The sequence below is a fragment of the Amborella trichopoda genome, chromosome 1 (assembly GCF_054954075.1).
Source record: "Amborella trichopoda isolate Santa Cruz 75 chromosome 1, AtrichopodaSantaCruz75HAP2 v2.0, whole genome shotgun sequence".
NCBI lineage: Eukaryota > Viridiplantae > Streptophyta > Magnoliopsida > Amborellales > Amborellaceae > Amborella > Amborella trichopoda.
In genome coordinates, this window is record NC_142336.1 from 53,156,737 (window position 1) to 53,176,099 (window position 19,363).

The following is a 19,363-nucleotide window of genomic DNA, read 5'->3' on the forward strand; positions in this document are numbered from 1 at the left end:
GTTCACACAATGATAGTAAGCAATCACATGGGAGAATTTGAAAAGATAAACAGCCTCCAATTGGGTAAACCAGTTAAATACAGATTACACCTTCAACCATGGACTTGTAATGTAAGAGATGCCTAAGAATAAAACAGAAAGAAGAAACATGAGAAATTCCTCTATGGGATTGCTATAGTTGCTTACCTGCACACCAACCATGAGGAAGATCCATGTTTTATTGATTCTATGTGGAAACCATTTAGTAATTCTATCATTCTCGCCCTAAATGGAAGAATTCACACCCTTTCAAAGGCCTTTTCTTTGTCAGTGAGAAGCAAAGACCAATTTTTAAATGGGAAAATCAGAAAGCAAGTACTTATTAATCATGCTAAAAGTAATTTAGGTATGAATCAATAATGTTTTTTTATGCATATTTCAATTCTAGGATATCAAATTTTCGAGCCTACTGGTCCAGGCACATGCCTCTATACACTTTTCCGGGCTTATCGGGCCAGGCTGTTGGCAAGCTTATTCCGGGATTGGGCCTTGCAGGGCCAACCTGCAACAATTCCGGGCTGTCCCAAACCTCGGGCCGGGCCCTTACCATTGGCAACCCTATTGGTGTACCATTTCCTATAGACCTAGAGTTTTAAATTTTTTATAGTGGTATAGGTTTTTTTTAAAAAATATATATCTTCTGACTTTGAAGCTAATTTATCTTGTGCTCTTTTTAGCCCAAACAAAAGCTAAAAAACACTTCTATCTCTCCTCTGAACATCTCTTTGCATACGACGTATTTCTTCATCCGTAAGTCCATGTTCAATGTCAAAATGAACAATGCAATTAGCAACACGAAAGTTAAGGAGCATTGGTTCATGGCTATTGCATGAAGGAAAATTGTTGCATGCGGGCTGGACGGCATGATTACATATGCGGTCCAAAAGGTGTAAATCATCCATCTTAAAGATGGATGTAAGTAGGTCTTCCATCTAAATACAGTGGAAACTAACGGTCCAAATGTTTTATTGCTATAATTATTATTTATAGTTAAATTTTACTTATTTTTTCATATTCATGATCTCCATGTTAGATATTACATGTCCTTAAAAATTAAGTCAAAAAATCCATCTCAAAAATAGATTTATTAATAGGCCCGCATTTCTACATATGCGGGATTGGCCGCATAGAAACCGGGCCCTCGCGTGAATAGTTTGCACAGAGTAGACAGACAAAGGTATCGTTTTAGTTTAGACACAGTTTCTATGAGTCAACGGACTCATATGTAAAAATATGGGCCCATTAATAATTTATTTTGAAATAGAATTTAATCTTAATTTTTAGGGAATGTACAATCATTAACATGTAGATTATTAATCTGTAAAAATAAATAATTTTTTAAAATTATAAATGATATTTTTTGGATAAAATATTTGAACCATTGATTTTACATTTTATTTGGAGAACTATTATTTATGATGAAGATCTACACTTCTTTGGTGGATGGTGTAGATCTCTAAGCTCGCATGGTAATAGGTGCGGGCTTGGACGCACCAAATACTTCTCCTTTTTAGTTTTTGTTTGGGTAAAAAATAATAAGTAAAAAGGTTAATAGAGTTAGATTTTTTTTAAAGAATAAATGTTTGGTGAATTGGGCAACTCATATTATTCGTGTGTGGTCTCCCTAAAAAATATATTTCTAAAATGTATTTTCGATCCAAAATTTTAGAGTTCAATAATTTCAACCTTGACAATGATCTAAATTATAGAATTTATATATTTCAAAATATATAAATGTTATTTTCTTGACCCCTTTCTTCACTATCCATTTTAACTTTGAATGGATGTTACTTTTTTTTTTACCATTTTTAGTGGATGTTACATTTTGTTGCATCCATCTTAGATATGGACATTAGATAGACAAGGGACCGAATGGTAATAGATGAGTCGGCTCTCACCAAAACTGTAGCTTTTTTTAAAAGAAAATGGTTTCATAGGAATTGGGCTGCATTTTTACACATACAGTCCAAAAAGCGTAAAGCATCGATCTTAAAGATGGATGTAAGTAGGTATTCCATCTAAAAACAATAGAAACTAACTCTTCAAATTTTTTCTTACTAGAATTATTATTTATAATTTTTAAAATATATTTATTATTTCATATTCATGATCTTAGATTAAATATCCTTAAAATAAATTTATTAATAGGGGTGCATTTCTACATATGGCTCGGCCGGAACGGGACCTTTTTAAAAGGGTGCAGTTTGTATAGAGCCGAGGATCTAAATAATCAAAGTAAAGCCTACCTTCAAATAGTATCGAGAAATATAGCTTTAATACCGAAAATCTTTGTGATAGCTTTAAAATATATTTTTATCTTTAATTATAAAATCTACAGCTTAAAAAATAGTGTAGATCATGCAGATCTATGAAAACTTAAAAATCTTAAAAATTGACGATCCAAAAATATATTGTAAGATGCACTAAATCAATTCTTTTTGCCATGTGTATGCATCTTGACATCTAGATGATCAATTTGAGGATATTTGGGCATTAAAAACTTTTTCTAGTGAACTTTTTATGGTGTATTCTAAATTGATTGTTTAGAACCTCGGCTCTATGTAAACTTCTTCCTTTTTAAAAAACTATTACCATGAGAAAGTTTTTAAAACCTAATAGGCCGAAATCTTCCGTTTGAAACTATTTTCAATTGCAGAAGAACCCGGAAGAAGTGAGAAAATATAAGGGTCGGCTTTTCTGAAACTACCCTCTTTCCCTCTCTTTCTCCCTCTTCTTCTTTGTCGATTTTTCTCTCCCTCTAAAACCCCCAAAACCCTAGTTGGTCTGCTCTTCACTTTCTCTATCCACGATGCACGCACCAGTACTTGTTCTCAGTAAGTCCATATCGTCTGAATCTCACAGATTTGCCTCTATTTTGATGTTTGATATGCTCCTCTCTCTTCAGTTGATTCTTCAAAACGATGCCATTGTTGGCTGGGATGAATAGCTCAATCTCTCTGCCATGTGTTTTTCTTTTGTGTTTTGAGCCCTAGTAGTAATTGCTTTGATTCATTATACAATCTAGGATTTGGTTACTGGGTCGATAAACATGGAAACTGATCTAGCTTATTAAGAATTAGTTTTTCAGTAATGGAGAATTTTAGAAGGACGATTTCATGAGTTTTTTTGTTTTTTTTTTCTTGAGTTGTGCGGTGGAAAACGATCTCTTCCATCACGTTTAAGAAATAAAGAAGAAAATAAATTCTGTTTTTCATGGATGCATTATTTTTGGGTCAATGGCAAAGATTAGCAGTTTTGGAAATCTCCTACTCCCTGATTTATTTTACTTTCTGTAATGTCATTATGGATTTTTTAATTTCTTCGGTAATCAATTGATTATTTTGGTCATTAGGGGTTTCCTTTTTTGGTAGTCTATAGTTCAACTGTTAGTGATGGTCTCGCGAAATTGCTTTTCTAATTTAAAAATAGTTTTTGTGTCATCTCAATGCCTTCATGAAAGTTTTTTGGACTTTCGTAGCTTGATCTTAAAACTTTTGGGAGTTAGATTTAAGCTTGTTTCTTACTTTCTGCAAGCTAAAGAATGGTTCTCATTAGATTGAAAAATAGAATTATTCTGATGGGATATGCATTACTTATTAATTTAAGAGCCATTCAGAATTTTGAAAAGACCCTTAAGGCTCCTCTATTGCTTTTTTTTTTTTATTTTAGAATTCTTGTTCCTTTATAAAGTTTCTTTCATGTCAACTTTCCTACTGGAATCCTAGTTATCGGGACAATCCTTGATCTATGAAATTTGACATATGTATTCTAATAAGTTTATGAGATGCGCATGTAAGATCCTTACTTCATCCTATTTATTATCTAGTCACACTTAATTTATTTTTCTTGCGAGGTTTTTCTTTTCACAGAGAGAACTTTGGATGGTTTAAGTGTGACACCCAAGTTTCTCCCTCTCTGTTCTTTGGGATTAGGAAGTGAAGTGGGATTTTTGTTTATTGATGTTTTGTGGTGATCTTGAGCAAATTTTTCTCATTGTTTATCTGTTCACTGATTCTATTTCATTGTAAATTGATTTGAGCAGAAGATTCTTTGAAACGAGAGTCTGGAACTAAAGTTCACCATGCAAACATCCAGGCATCTAAGGTGAGTTTTGAATATTCATGATATGTCTGATGAGATATATCTCAGTCTGCAGATAATGAGGAATATTTTGATGAAACTATGGGTCCTGTCTCTTCGTTATGGTTTTTCAAGTTTGTGGAAATGCTAGTTTTTACTTTGTTGTATTCTTTTGCTCTCACAGGCAGTGGCTGATATCATCCGAACAACTTTGGGTCCTCGATCCATGTTGAAGATGCTACTAGATGCTGCAGGAGGTCCTTTAATTTCTCTTGTTGGATTGATCTTTTTTATTCCCTGATATGTGAAGTTAAATGCAGTACCTTCTCTGGTGATCATTTTATATGTTGCTCTATGATATTAGAATGATTTGTTGTCTTGTATTTTATATGTTGACAATTTCTTCTCCTGTTTTATTGTTAATTTTCGACTAATATGTGGGAAACTGCATCTCTGAGGTGCAACATTGTGTACATTGGCGATAAAAATACCAACACCTAACACCCAATTTGTGTGATGCTTATGCATGGATCCAGATAAGCATGTGATGTTTATTATGACCTTTTCTGGCTATTGGTGAGATCATATTTATGCAGGTTCTCTTTTTGGGTAGTGCTTTTTGACGGAACCATACGAACGCAAGTCGTACCAATTTCTATAGAAACTCTATATACATAATAATCAACACTTATCATGTATTTAGGAACATATTTTAAAAATAATTTGCTAATAATGGGAATAAGAATCCAAAACCCTCTCCAAAGAAGAGGCACATGGTAGAAAGAACCATTGTTGTGATAGATAATAATAGAAGAAGTTATAAAAATGAAAATTAAAAGGAGAGAGAGAGAGAGAGAGAGAGAGAGAGAGAGATTATCAATGAGCCATTGAGAGAGACATATGCATTATTTTTAACAATTAACACTTAATATAGGTTGGGAAATTCATCAAAACGCACAAAAGAGATTTGCTATTTAAAATGGCACTTGTATTATATTTTCCTTTAATTTGAAGGAAATGTATGCAACGAGACCATTTACTTTTGATATAAGGAGGTCAGAATCATTATTGACCATTAGATTTGAAATTAGGTGGTTGAGGATGTGTCATTGTTTGGGCACAAAGTCCAAAATTAAATTTCTTGAATGTTGTGATACTTTCATCTATTGGATTTCATAATCCAATGGCTAAAAGTGATTGTGAACTCCTTGTACCAAAAATAAATGGTCTCATAGTATACAATCCCTAATTTAAAATTCCCATGAAAATACACATGAACATGAGTCCAAATAATTGAAAACGGGTAAACTGTTAAGCTGTTGGAAAAGTAAGTATATTTTGATAAATTTCCCCATCGGTTTTAGTATTCAAAATTATATGTATTTACTTGGCCATCAAGTACCAATAAATCATACATTCTCGTAATAAGAGCATACAAGTATATGTGTATCAGGTTCTTGGAAACTTGTACCATCTCTTCTAGAAAACATGCCAACTAATCAATAGAAACTGTTTCTATAACAATGTACCGGAAACTCCTTCGACCCTCAAGTACCAGAACCAATATCACGCCCCCATCCTGTTTCCTGTACTAATACATGGCAAAAATGGGTGTCATGAACTTTACATATGCTTGGCAGATTATAGTCTTTATGATATAAACATTTCTCATGGCAATTTTATCAAGGGAAAAGTTTATATAAAGTTGCAACCTTAAAATGTAGAATCACAAATGCACCTCAAAAATCTATTAGAAATGTTGTTTTAATGTTGAAAAAACCTTCTAATCGATCATCTTGACGTTGAGATGTATGAATATGAAAAAAAAAGTTTTTGAGTCCCGGAAATAGTGCATCTTGCAACAGATTATCTAGACCGTCCATTTCAAGATTTTCATATATTTATAGATCTACTTGATTTTAACCAATTTTGGAATTTAAAATTTTGTAATTAGGTATGAAAATAGATTTTAAGATAATACTGAGAATTTTTTACAACAAAATTACATGTTATGATAAAATTTTAAGGTGCGCCATGATTGGATTGTAAGGTTGCATCCTTATAGAAACCGCACCCTTTTATCAATGTGTTTTTCTCCTTTGGGTAAATAAATGCTATAAATCTTTTTGGTGGTCAAAACACTAATTGTATTATTACATTTATGAAATTATGGTGTTTTGCAAACTCCTTTACAACTTACTTTGTTCAAATCACACTAAAACACAACTTCCTCTTGTTATTTCCCTCTTGAATAAATGACAAATGTTTTGGAAAGAAGGAGCTTTGTCTGCAATATAAGAGAATTTGATTCTTGTAAAATGAGGTAGCAAATCTCTCACATGCATATGGATGTTTCCAAGGATGGAGTAAATTCCTTCTATATAACAGCATACAGCAACAAGGAATCATATTTAGTTATTTACTGAAGCACCCCTAACCTACTCTTAATTCCATACCTCGAACTGCTGCTTCTTTAGGAACTGGAACAGGTTTGCCGATCAAATATTTTTGTGTATCTTGGTTAATTAAACAAATTGGTGAACTGAATTGAGTTAGGATTTAAGGTATACCAAGTGCACCAGCAGGTGACATTGCTTGCATAAAGCCATTATCCACTTCACTGTATTTCATTATTTCACGGAATACAGGATCAGAAGCTATCCGAATGCATTAATATTATATACAATGTTAGAAATCATAGATCCCAGGCTTGGGGCAGGTCCAAGTCCCAAGTTCAAGACTCAGACCAGAATCACTGGTTTTTTCAAAGACTGGATAAGCTTGATCAAGACTTGTGTGGACTTGGTGGCCTGGACTCGGATTAACTGACTACAGGTTATTTGGAACTGTTAGGGTGCTGGTAGGGATGCAGGTGAGTCCGATTCGGTCTTGCTGAGTGTTTGAACAATGTTTATATGCATGGATAGCTACAGAGAGCACCTTTATCTACAGTGTCAGATGTACTGTACATATTGGCCATATCTTCTGCTTTGATGATGACATTTTCTCTGATGAATTGAGTTCTTATGTTGTTCACTCTACAAATCTGGTATTTTAGTTGTATGACTTTTGTGACCTGTTTAGGAATTGTTGTAACGAATGACGGAAATTGTATTCTGCGAGAACTAGATTTGGCCCACCCAGCTGCTAAGGTATGGATGGCCTTTGTTCTTCCCTAGTCAATTTTGTCCCATTTTTCGTTCCTGTCAAAGCTTTCTTTTTTAAATTTCACTTGTGCATGCCCCATTGCTGTGTAAATCAAGATTTGGTGGTCATCATTTTTGTGCATTATATCAGAAGAAAGCAATCCAATGTATCCCATGCAGTCTGATTCTGCTTGTTGTGATGTTTTAAGTGTGCTCTTGAACTTGTGTTATATGGTAATATGAAGTTGTCTTTTTTGTGTTTATTTTTGTTAATTTTTCTTTTGTGGAACAACAGTCTATGATTGAACTTAGTCGCACACAAGATGAAGAAGTAGGGGATGGGACTACGTCAGTGATTGTTCTTGGTATGTTGCTAACAATTTCCATAGCTCAGCTCCTACTCTGTTTTTGGAAACTTTCAGTTAAATCTGTTGAGTATAGTCATATATTAAATAGGAAAGAAGGAATATTGATAGTTGAGGCTTGAGAATGGAAAACTGGATTTTGCTGTCGATAAAGCTTCTTAGCAGATTCCATATATTTATAAGTGATAATGGAAAATAGAATTGTCAGCAGTTATTGATTATTCCTTCATTAACTGAAATTTTGATGTAGCTGGTGAGATGCTTCATGTGGCAGAAGCTTTTATTGACAAGAGCTATCATCCTACAGTCATTTGCCGAGGTATGCTGAGATCAAATTTGGTGAGATAGCAGCTTGAATGGTGCAATGGTTTGCTTCTGATTATTACAATGTTGGCGCTTCTTATGCAGCCTACAGTAAGGCCCTTGAGGATTCTATTGCAGTGCTTGATAAGATCGCTGTGCCCATTGATGTAAATGACCGTAAGTAGCTGTGCTTTTGTATCTGGACTTACTCTCTTGGTTTTATGATATATGTTTGTTTACAGGCAAATTTTCTAAGAAAAAATATTGGTTCTCCGAAAGAAAAAAAACAAAGATCATATTCATAGTCATAAGAAAAAAATGATAATTGTATACAATCTATTTGGTCAAGCACATGGTAGGATTCCTTTTATTTACTGAAATTTCATCATTTTAGTTATCCATCCAAAAAAGAAAGAAAAGAAAAATCATCAGCTTAGTTCCTTTTATTGCAATTTTTTTTCATTCCCTGAATGCAATTTTGGCTTGTGACCTTCACACGGCAGGAGCGACAATGCTGAAACTAGTCAAAAGTTGCATCGGCACAAAATTCACTGGCCAATTTGGAGACCTCATTGCTGTAAGATTGTCTTCCTTAATCTTTTACAAATGTCAAGAAATATGTGATTTTGGATTTCTATTTGTCAATTATTTTCTATGTTGAAACCATGGTTTGACTTAGTTTGGGGACTTGTAACATGTCCAAATATCAAGTCAATGCACAAAACTTGTGTTTTTTTTCTTTCCTTCATATTTGATATGGTTCACTGGCGAGAAAAAGTAGAGGTAGACAAAGGGGATCTGAACCTCATTTAGTCAATTTCAGAACTAATTTGTTGCCTTTCAAGGGAATAAGCCGTGCAACTTTTTGTAATGCTGAAAGTATATTGTATTTCTCAAAAAAGAAACCATAGGTAGCGTGCATATTAGGTCTACCATGTAGATTTGTTGTGCATTCTCCTGTCCTGTATATTTATCATTTTATTTCTCAGCCTTTTTGTCCTGTGATCATGTTTCATTCTTCTGTGTTCAGGACTTAGCCATTGGTGCTACTACAACTATTGGTGTGGATCTCGGCCAAGGCATAAAAGAAGTCGACATTAAAAAGTACATAAAAGTTGAAAAGATTCCTGGTGGTCAGTTGGAAGACTCAAAAGTTCTTAAGGGAGTTATGATAAACAAAGATGTGGTTTCTCCAGGCAAAATGAAAAGAAAGATACTAAACCCTCGCATCATTCTTCTGGATTGCCCTCTTGAATACAAGAAAGGGGAAAATCAAACAAATGCAGAGTTGTTGAAAGAAGAAGACTGGTATCTGACATCTCCGCTATAAAACTTATTATTCTAGTCTGTTGGAAAGTGTATTTGCGGTCTTGTTGGGCATGCCTTTGTGTACTGCCTAGATTGTTGTTCAAATCCAAGTTTTAACTTGTAGACTTTTGCTTTGTAGAAGTGTTTTGACCTGCAGTTACAGATAAATTTCAATTTCACACCGTATTTTAGCCAAACTTCTTTTTGTGAACAATATATGTTTTCTATTTGGTGGAAAAGGTATTTATGCCATAATTTAATGATATATATGTGGCCTCCACTGTATAATATGAAATGATATGATGATTAAGAGAGAATGGGAGCCACTAGACCGACACATACTCTCTATGTGGGTACCCTTCTATCTCCACCATCCATCATGTTATTGAATTGCATGACCCAAGGGATTATAGTTTCCCGAAATTCATGGGATTATCTTTTGAGGATCTAAGGTTTGATAACAAGAATGCCATTCAGGTTGAAATTTTTTCAGCATTAAACAATGGTGGAGACCAAACTGTAGGCTATTTGGGTCCAAATGTTTTGACTGGTGAATTATCTTGTAGGAGTGTCCTGCTGAAGATGGAAGAAGAGTATATCGAGAGTCTCTGTGCTCAGATATTGAAGTTCCAGCCTGACCTAGTTATCACAGAGAAAGGGCTCAGCGATCTTGCGTGCCACTATCTCAGCAAGGCTGGTGTTAGTGCCATAAGGAGGCTAAGGAAGACTGACAATAACAGGATTGCCAAAGCTTGTGGAGCCGTGGTTGTAAATCGGCCAGATGAGCTACAAGAGTCAGATGTTGGAACAGGAGCTGGGCTTTTCGAGGTCAAGAAGATTGGGGACGAATTCTTCGCCTTCATCACTAATTGCAAAGACCCAAAGGCTTGCACTGTTCTTGTAAGAGGTGCTAGCAAGGACCTTTTAAATGAAGTTGAAAGGAATTTACAGGTTTGTTTTCTTCTGAAATATGCACTATCACTTGTACAACTCAACGGTTCTCACTTTTCTGGATCTGATTCTCACCAAAGGGAAAAGGAAGAAACAGACCCCAATGTGTGTTTTTTATAAGCCTACAGTTCTCATGTTTCATATCAGGAATTAAAGTTTTAGCAGCTTTGGATAGAGGACTCCTTGACTTTTGAATTTTGGTTAGAATAATGTTTAAAACGTTAACATTCCTTCAATGCAATGTTAACAGTATCAAAAAAAGAAAATTGGGATTGGGGGTGTGGCATTGGTGCATGGGGGACCAATGCCTCATCATTACATCCCGTTCTCTATTCCCACCGTTACTATGTCAAAAAAAAAAGTTCGAAATTTTTTTTTTTTTACAAAAAGGAAAGAAGATACAAACAGGATTTTGGATTTTGGTTTCTAAAAGATAGTGAAAAAATATGTTGTGAAGATCTATGATATCTGTTGCTACTTTTCTTTTATTAAAAAACATACCATAATCTGAGGGACGATATAGAGAACTCACTGTCTATTAGAATCATTGCCATTGGACAAATGATGGACGGTGATGGAGGAAATAGTGGGACCCTATGGAACAAGACGTGACACAATTGGGACCTAATGGCGGTGCAATATTCTCTATCACTGTCCATTGCCTTGGATGGTGATGATGACAAAAGACTCTAGCTATCCTATAATCCACTGGATTATATTATGCTATCTCGTTTACTTTTAGCCTGACTACCATTTAAAATTTGGTGAAATATGCAAGCTTTCAGAATTCATGTCATTTGTTTAATTGAATGGTTAATTTGCAGGATGCCATGTCTGTAGCACGAAATATAATAAAGAACCCAAAGCTTGTTCCTGGTGGTGGGGCTTCTGAGCTAACTGTGTCTGCAACCTTGAAGCAGAAGAGTTCGTCCATCGAAGGGATTGAAAAGGTACGTCCTATCCCTATGCTACAAACCAGTGGTTTAAAAAGCAGATCGGTGATCCGGATCGGACATCTCAAAAACCCATATGGATCGACGAATCGGCAATCCGGATCGAGAATCGGTTGAATCAATCGGATTAAACCTTAAAAAAATCCGAAAAAATTATTAAAATTCACTATAAATGTTTTTTTTTAGGAATTCAATAAGAAATGAGGGTACTCCATTAAGAATTTTCATTTTTTTGCATGAATATACGAATATTGATATGTTCTTTTCCAGCATGAACTACTATTTACCATTTAATTTACATCACACAAAAGGATAAACATAGAATTATCATGGATTAAGTATATCATCATACATGGACTACAATAAAGCATACAATTCATAACATACGATCTAAAAATAAAATGACAAACGACGTCGTTCTTCATCTTGGTCACGCTGGTACCAGTGATTGAATTCGCGTGACAATTCATTGACTCGATCTAAAAACGAATCATCCAAATTAGTAGGCACCTGACTATACCAAATTCCTGAGTGTTAGTGTTTTGTTGTGGTCATAATCCAAAATCCCCGAAGCTTGTCGATCCTTCATACTCACCTACATTATCGTGCTCATCCCTACCCTCTTGTTGTTAGGACTCGATATGTGAATAATTTGGCTGGGATTGAGTGGCCTCAGAATCATCTCTCATTTTCCCTTAGACCCTCTTCCCACTCTTCTTCATTAGGTGTAATATCACTGACATCTCCGACGAATTGTAGATATGTCGACGGGTTGCTTCCTCTTTCACGCTGCTCATCACCTTCTTTAAGATCTTTTTCACCGAATTCAAGGAACGCTCTCTTGTGCAACATTGGCTCCTCTTCTTCTACTACCCATTGTTCTGCTGTGTCTGTGACAAATATTGTGTCAAAGTCTATCGGCCCATAGTCTTCAAGCTTCTTTCTTATTTGTCGCTATTGAAAGTTTAAGTTGTAATGAACGTAGACTAGTTTATGAAGCTTTTTCGAAGCGAGTCAATTCGTCCTAGTAGTGTGCAACCATTGGAACGTACTCCAGTTTCGTCAGTAGCCTGGGAGAGCACCTTGATTGCTATCCTCTTTAGGTGAGGTCAATCACTACCATGTATCTCCCACCATTCAACTGGATTAAAATGCAAAAAGCATTGTAAGGGCAAGAACAATTTATAGGATTAAATATATGAATAAACAAAATATTAGTTAGAGGATAACCTGGATCCATTTTAGTTCGAGAATTACTGGCAAGTTTAGTTTCGAAGGATTCTAAAACATCCCTATACATAGCAAGCTAAAACAAAATATTTCATTTTGGTACAGTATTCCTCACAAATATAACAACTCAATCAAGTTCTTACCCAAATATTAAATAATACCTCTCGTATTGCTGCTACTTGGTTTCGATGGCTTCTCTCCAACCTGGCAATAATGTACCCATTCCATAATCTTGTGGAGATGTTCAGGTATCAAATATAAAAATTTTGAGTTGAAGTAGTAACCTAAAAAATATTTAGATAGAGAAATGTCATTTAAAATTTCATAAAAAATTAATTTTGAATGAAACATTCTAATAATATAAATATATATTTACCTGCATAATGAATTGGACGTCCAAATTTGGTGTTCCACCTTCTTTCTATAATCTCGATCACTTTATTAGCAAAACTAAACTTCTCCCCAATAGCTGATTTAACCCTCTCGATACCTTCATAAAGGATGCTTATGGTAGTTTTCTTGTCAGCATCCACCATTCTTAACACCGTGACTAAAGGGGCAGTGGCCTCTACGATACTGGAACATCGAGACTAGAACCTCTTATTTGAGATTATGCCGTCCACTTTTAGCCCGGTACTGGACTTCGAGAGGCGGTCATTTAACCGCTCTTAACTGGTAAACAATCTTTTTATTGCACCTTCAGATTCCCTAATGGAGCCACAGCCAAGTAATATGTCGCAAATCGGGTTATGGCAGCCTGATTATCTCTGTTTTCTTAGACTGTTCTCTGAACAAAAATAAAATTTTAGAATGGTTATACATAAATTTTGACACCAACCTCGCTTCCTGTAGAGTCTCGTTCACAATTTTGATCTCATCGATCTCCTCTAACATAAGATCGATGCTGTGTGCAACACACGAGTCCATACTAGATGCTTCCTCTTATCCATTAACTTGCTTCCTGCAAAAATACATGCACGTGTATTGTCCGTAATAAATTGGAGTACATGCTTATCTCCCACCTCCTCAACTATTTGATCATATAGTCGTACGTAAAAGTTTGCATCCTTCTTCCCTGATACGTCTTTGCTAAACAAAAAAACTGTACCTTTTGGGGAATAGGCCAAGAAGTTTACAAATTCTTTTTTGCTAACTTTATTCAACCAACCATCACTCATGAGAGTAATGCCTATTCTTGGCCAACTCTGTTTATATTTTTCAATCCACTTTTTAACTTCCTCTACCTCTTCGTCTAATATTGGCCCACTGAGCTCATATCCCGTCAGGGGTTTTACCCTGGGCCCAGCTCTCTGGATTGCGTTGACCATAGGTGGAAAATATGGGCTATTGGCTGCATCAAAGGGGATCCCTTTATCGTAGAACCATTTACCAACATATCTGCTCAACATGTTTCTCGTACCTTTCACCATGCCTTTGAGGGTCATATGTTCTGACTTAGGTTTTGAGAGAAATGGGTCTATACGACCATGACCTGCAATACTGACACTCTTAGATAAGCTAGAAACAATTTTTTCAACGTCTGATTCTTCTTGATACATATTGCCACCAACCCTTCCATACATATTTGAGTTGGGCCCGTTATACATGCTCGAGCTGGGCCCGCCATGCATGTCTGAGCTGAGCCCACCATGCATGCCCATGCATAACCACCAGGCATTCTAAACCCGAGTTTCCTCTGGTATGTTTCTTGTAAACTCATTCTTGTGGCCATCTCCAAGTCATTATATTGCTCTTCTGGATCATTCCCGCTTGATGGCGTATATAAGCTAGCTATCTCCTCATCCATCCTTTGCTTTGTAATTTTTTAACCTTTGGTAGCCTTGAGAAATGGCGCCACCTGCTTTCTTACATTATTAGGGACACTATTGTACGCAGAAGCATCTCCCTGCCAAGTGTTGCTTGAACCTATGTACCCCACTACTTATCACTCTTTGGCAGTAATTACAAATAATTTTGTCTTTTTTGTTGGGATCAAGTCTGACCCCATGTTGCCATGCAGGGTCTTCCACAGATCTTGCCATGGTTCAACTTTAATATGTAAAAGGTTAAAAATTAACCTGACAGTTCAACATGAAAAATAATTACTATGTGTAGTGATAATATGTAGGGGTAGTTCGTAAAGTTATATTTGTTGTTAATACAAAATACTTCTATTGACAAAAATATTTTAGTTCCTACTGGGAAAAATAATTTATTTATGCAACATTATAGATAAAAATAGCCTATATCAGCCACTACATATAGAACAAAAAATTTACATTGATATAGTATCAATAAAAAACATATTTACAATGGTATAGTAATTCACAATGCCAATACATGTGGACTTGTCACAAATCTTCATTTCGACAAACATGAATTAGTTCCTACTGAGAAAAAAAAAATATTTATGCAACATTATAGATAAAAAAAAGTCTGTATAAGTCACACTTAGAATCAAGAAAAAAATTACATTAATATAGTCATCCATAATGCCACTACACGTATATTTGACACAAAAAACATTTACAATGATATAGTCATTCACAATGCCACAAATAAAATTTACAATGATATATAGTGGGCACAATCCCAACTCGATTGAAATGACCACAAATAGTCATTCATCTCAATTACATATATGCAAGATAATATAATAAAAAATGCAAGCTCCAACATGGCTACAACTCAATTATCAAGAACATACATTTTTTGAATTAAAAATTTAATAATAAAATTGAAAAATGCAAGATAATATAATTATCATACATGCCACGATTTTTTTACAATGATATTCATTTTAATTCCTCATGATAATACAGTTTAACAACATTTATTTTGTGCATTAAAAATTTAAAAGATTAAAAATACATTTTTAATACAAAACTGCATGAAAAATATAATACAGTTTAACAGCATGTATTTGTTAATGTATTTTTTTGCATTAACAACAAAATAAAAAATACAGTTTTGCATTAAAAATATAATAACATGTATTTTTTTGCATAAATAATTTATCAACATGCAAATTTTTGAACTAGAAATTTAACAATAAAAATTAAAAATATTGTTTAATTCCTCATGATAATAAAAAATGGGTCACAATTTTTTGAAAATCACGATGTTTCAAAAAAATTGATCATGAATTAAAAAAAAAAAAAAAACGCAATTCTTCACAGACCCACCTAACATCAGTCATTCCAACTAAAAAATCCGCCTCAAATCGAATAAATTACATCAAATTAAATACATGTTTTGATAAATAACACTATAAGGAATCAAAGCCCTATAATATTAACACATTATTATCAAAATATTAAATAAAATCGATTGAATTGAGGAAAAAAAAAAAATGCAGTTCTTCACGGACATCATTCAATCTAAAAAATCAAGCTCAAATTGAATAACCCAGATCAAATTGAATACATGTGATGATAAACAACACTATAACGAATCAAAACCCTATAAATTTAACACATTATTTACAAAATATTTACTGAAATTGAGAGAATGGCGGAAAAAAAAATAAAAAAACTCAGTCCATTTTTTTCCACAGACATCGGTCTTTTTTTCTCAAAAATCCAACTCAAATTGAATAAATATAATCAAATTGAATACATGTGATGATAAACAATACTATAACGAATCAAAAGCCTATAAATTTAACATATTATTTGCAAAATATTGAGTGAATTTGATAGAATGGCGGGAAAAAAAAAAAAAAACACAATTCTTACCTGTTTTTCGTGCACCCGTGCCTTCAAATTCAAAATTGATATGTATTCCTCCAAAATAATCACAAATTATGAACAAAACTTTTGAACAACACTCTTACGATCAATCACATTGAAATTTTACAAAAAATGATGCCTTGTTTCGTTTGACATCAGTGAAATGGCGGAAACCCTAAATTTTTTTGATCAAAATTGGATATTCACTACCTTTTATTGACTGAAATGGCTGAAAAATTTGAATTAAAGCCTGCAAGATTCCATTATAAGGCTGACAAAGATGATAAATGATAAGAAAATGACAAAAAAAGATTAAATCCATGAAGAACACTGTGCAGCCCGTGTTCTTGGGCGAGACTCGGCGATTCACTATTGGGAATTGCCCGGTTCTCTCTAGACACAGGCGATTCCCGGTTTCATAGTGGAACCTGTACGGTGTCTGTCGATTCCCGAGTCGAACTGAGCGAGTCCGGTTCGACCCGGCGAGTTTTCAAACTATGCTACAAACACAATGATTCTCAACTTTCAGGTGCTTCAGTAACCAAACTTTGTGAAGGGACTGGATTTAAAAGTCAATTAATGATATTGATAAAAAAAAAAGGAACAACCAATTAATGGATGGAAAAGTTCAAAGTTCAATGTGGGAAAGTAATAGTCAGGTTACATCCCCTGCGACCGCCGTCTTCCACAAAAAAAAAAGGAAGAAGAAAGAAAAGCATAAAAAAGAGTGTATAATTGAGTAATCTGGCCATTGAATATTAATAGACGGATTATTGGGTAAAATCCAGATTTAATATCATCTGAACAGTACATCCTTCTGTAATGCACATACTATGCATATGCATCTATGATCTAAAATGTTACAGTATTTTGGAAGTCCAGATTGTTACTGGTTCAAAAATGTTAAAAGAAATTGTTTTTGGGGATCTTTGTTATTTCATGGACAGTATTTCAAAAGGCCTATTGGTTGCTTCTTACTTGTTGCGAGTGTATTTGTATCGACTAATTGGCAATAAGATCATATAATCTCCCTCCATTAACTGGAAACGTTCCTGGGGAGAAAAAACATTAGAAACTCATCTGAAAAAATAGAGTAAAAACATTGGAACATGGTATTGTTTTGAGTGTTCAACTTTTTTGATGACCTTGCACCTTAAATATCTGCGTGGTCATTTCGCAGTGGCCATATGAAGCTGTTGCAGTTGCTTTCGAGGCTATCCCCCGTACTCTGGCACAAAACTGTGGAGTAAATGTAATCCGGACGATGACAGCTTTGCAAGGAAAGGTATATCATGTAAAATTTTGAATGATCATTACTTCTTAGACTCATTATAGCTATTCATGTAAAGCCTTCTTTACTTGTTTAAGAAAACAAAAAAAAAAAAAACTAAGAATATTGTCTTTTGTTGCAGCATGCAAATGGTGAAAATGCATGGATTGGCATAGACGGAAACACAGGCACTATCGTGGATATGAAAGAAAAAGGGGTATAACTCTGACATTCTATTACTCAACCTTGATTGGACAGTTTATCATGCTCCGCCCATCTATAGTATATGGTATGCCTCCAGGACATCTCCCATCCATTCTTATGACAGACAGGGGAGATCCTTTTTTTCGTTATGCTTTTTATTGGGTAGTTCAGTGGTAGGAATTGAACTCAGGATATAATGTTGCAATTGTCAACATCTAACCAATCGATACCAAGTTGTTTTTTTTTTGGGTAATCAGTGGGGAAGATGGGCCTCTACCTGTTTCCTCAATTAGTGTAGGAGTTAGTTTTTCGAAGGTGTTAGTGGGGTGGTGTCAGTGGGAATGAAAACCACAACGTGGTGACTAGGTGAGAATTGAACTCAGGATATAATGTTGCAATTGTCAACATCTAACCAATCAAGCCCAAGTTTTTTTTTGGGTAATCAGAGGAGACCCGTTTCCTCAAATAGTGTAGGAGTTAGTTTATCAGAGGAGACCCGTTTCCTCAAATAGTGTAGGAGTTAGTTTTTTGAAGGTATCAGTGGGGTGGTGTTGGTGGGGAATGGAAACCACAACATGGTGATTAGGTGACAGTTTTCCATATACTATACACTGGTGGTTTGATTTTTTTAGCTTCCCTTGGGATCATATGTTCTTTCGATTTGTTCTTTTGCTATGTGCGGTCTGGTGTGATCTGAGTTTTTTGGCCCCTTTTCTGTCTCTCCATAGATTTGGGATGCATATAATGTGAAGGCTCAGACATTTAAGACCGCCATTGAGGCAGCTTGCATGCTCTTGAGAATAGATGATATTGTTAGTGGTATAAAGAAGAAACAAAGTGGAGGGGCAGGATCAGCTCCTAAGCAGCCTCAAGTTGACCAAGAAGATGATGCAGATGGTGAACAGATTCTTCCTGAATAAATTTTAGAGATGTTTGGTTTGGGTTGAAATCGAAACATCAAAGGTGGTATCTTGTGACAAAAAACGTGTGCATCCTATTTCTTTTTCTTTTTTTTTGTGGAGAGGATTAAAAGGGTCCTTTAATGTAGATGGTTATGGATCTTTTGATGATCCTATTTAGTGGGTTGGTTATATTTATGAGAGTTCAGTTCGTTTAAGTTGAACACACAAGTCGTCACGGTGGGTGATAGAAATGAGATTTTGGCAGCTTGCTCCGTTTTAGTTGTATGATGTGTAACTCGTGCGATATTTTTCTGGTCAATTAGCTTCAATTCTTCCCTCTTCAATCGACAATTTAGGATGAACCTGTCTCTCGTACACACGTAATTGTTATTGGCACATGTGACATTTGGCATGTCAGCATTGGTATTTGGGGATGCTCGTCATGTATAAAATATTAAAAAATGAGTAGGGGTGTTAATGGATTCGGGTTGACTTTGACTTAGAACTGGACCCGTTGGGGTCCAGATTGGATCCACATTTATGCCTTGCTCTAGGTTGGGTATTGGCTGTTTGGACCTGGACCGGTGTTGGGTTGACCAGTTGACTCAACCTGATCGCCATGTCCGCCTATGGGGAGACTTGGATCTATTTTCAGCTGCCCTGTTCACTCTACTATCAATTATTACACTTGGGTGTTTTTTTTAAAAAAATTTAGTACTTTTTATAAAAAAAAAAAGACCATAAAAACCGATTTAGTTTTTGTGGAAAGCTCTGAAAATAAAAACTCTACAAAGATATAGATAGAAATAATAATAAGAGTTTTTGCATATATAGGCATGAGCAATTTGTTGTTCATAGCTATTTAAATTCAATACTTGATA

The 19,363-nt window shown here is 34.9% G+C and overlaps 1 protein-coding gene across 1 annotated transcript; it reads left to right on the plus strand.

Annotated features, from left to right (window-relative positions):
* The first annotated feature begins 2,675 nt into the window (after window positions 1–2,675).
* LOC18434838 (TCP-1/cpn60 chaperonin family protein) lies at window positions 2,676–18,765 on the plus strand. The gene is made up of 14 exons (XM_006844901.4): window positions 2,676–2,873; window positions 4,082–4,143; window positions 4,304–4,376; window positions 7,204–7,271; window positions 7,561–7,630; window positions 7,881–7,949; window positions 8,039–8,110; window positions 8,437–8,510; window positions 8,964–9,241; window positions 9,808–10,192; window positions 11,017–11,142; window positions 17,287–17,391; window positions 17,519–17,593; window positions 18,309–18,765. The coding sequence occupies exons 1-14, from the start codon at window positions 2,849–2,851 to the stop codon at window positions 18,498–18,500; spliced, it is 1,674 nt and encodes a 557-aa protein (XP_006844964.1). The 5' UTR covers window positions 2,676–2,848; the 3' UTR covers window positions 18,501–18,765.
* Window positions 18,766–19,363: the final 598 nt, after the last annotated feature.

What these genes read in the sequence shown, in the direction of transcription:
- LOC18434838 (XM_006844901.4), top strand. Translation starts at nt 2,849, where the DNA reads ATGCACGCACCAGTACTTGTTCTCA. An exon ending in GCTACTAGATGCTGCAGGAG is followed by an intron (nt 4,377 to 7,203) that starts GTCCTTTAATTT and finishes TGACCTGTTTAG; the next exon opens with GAATTGTTGTAACGAATGAC. An exon ending in TGGATATGAAAGAAAAAGGG is followed by an intron (nt 17,594 to 18,308) that starts GTATAACTCTGA and finishes GTCTCTCCATAG; the next exon opens with ATTTGGGATGCATATAATGT.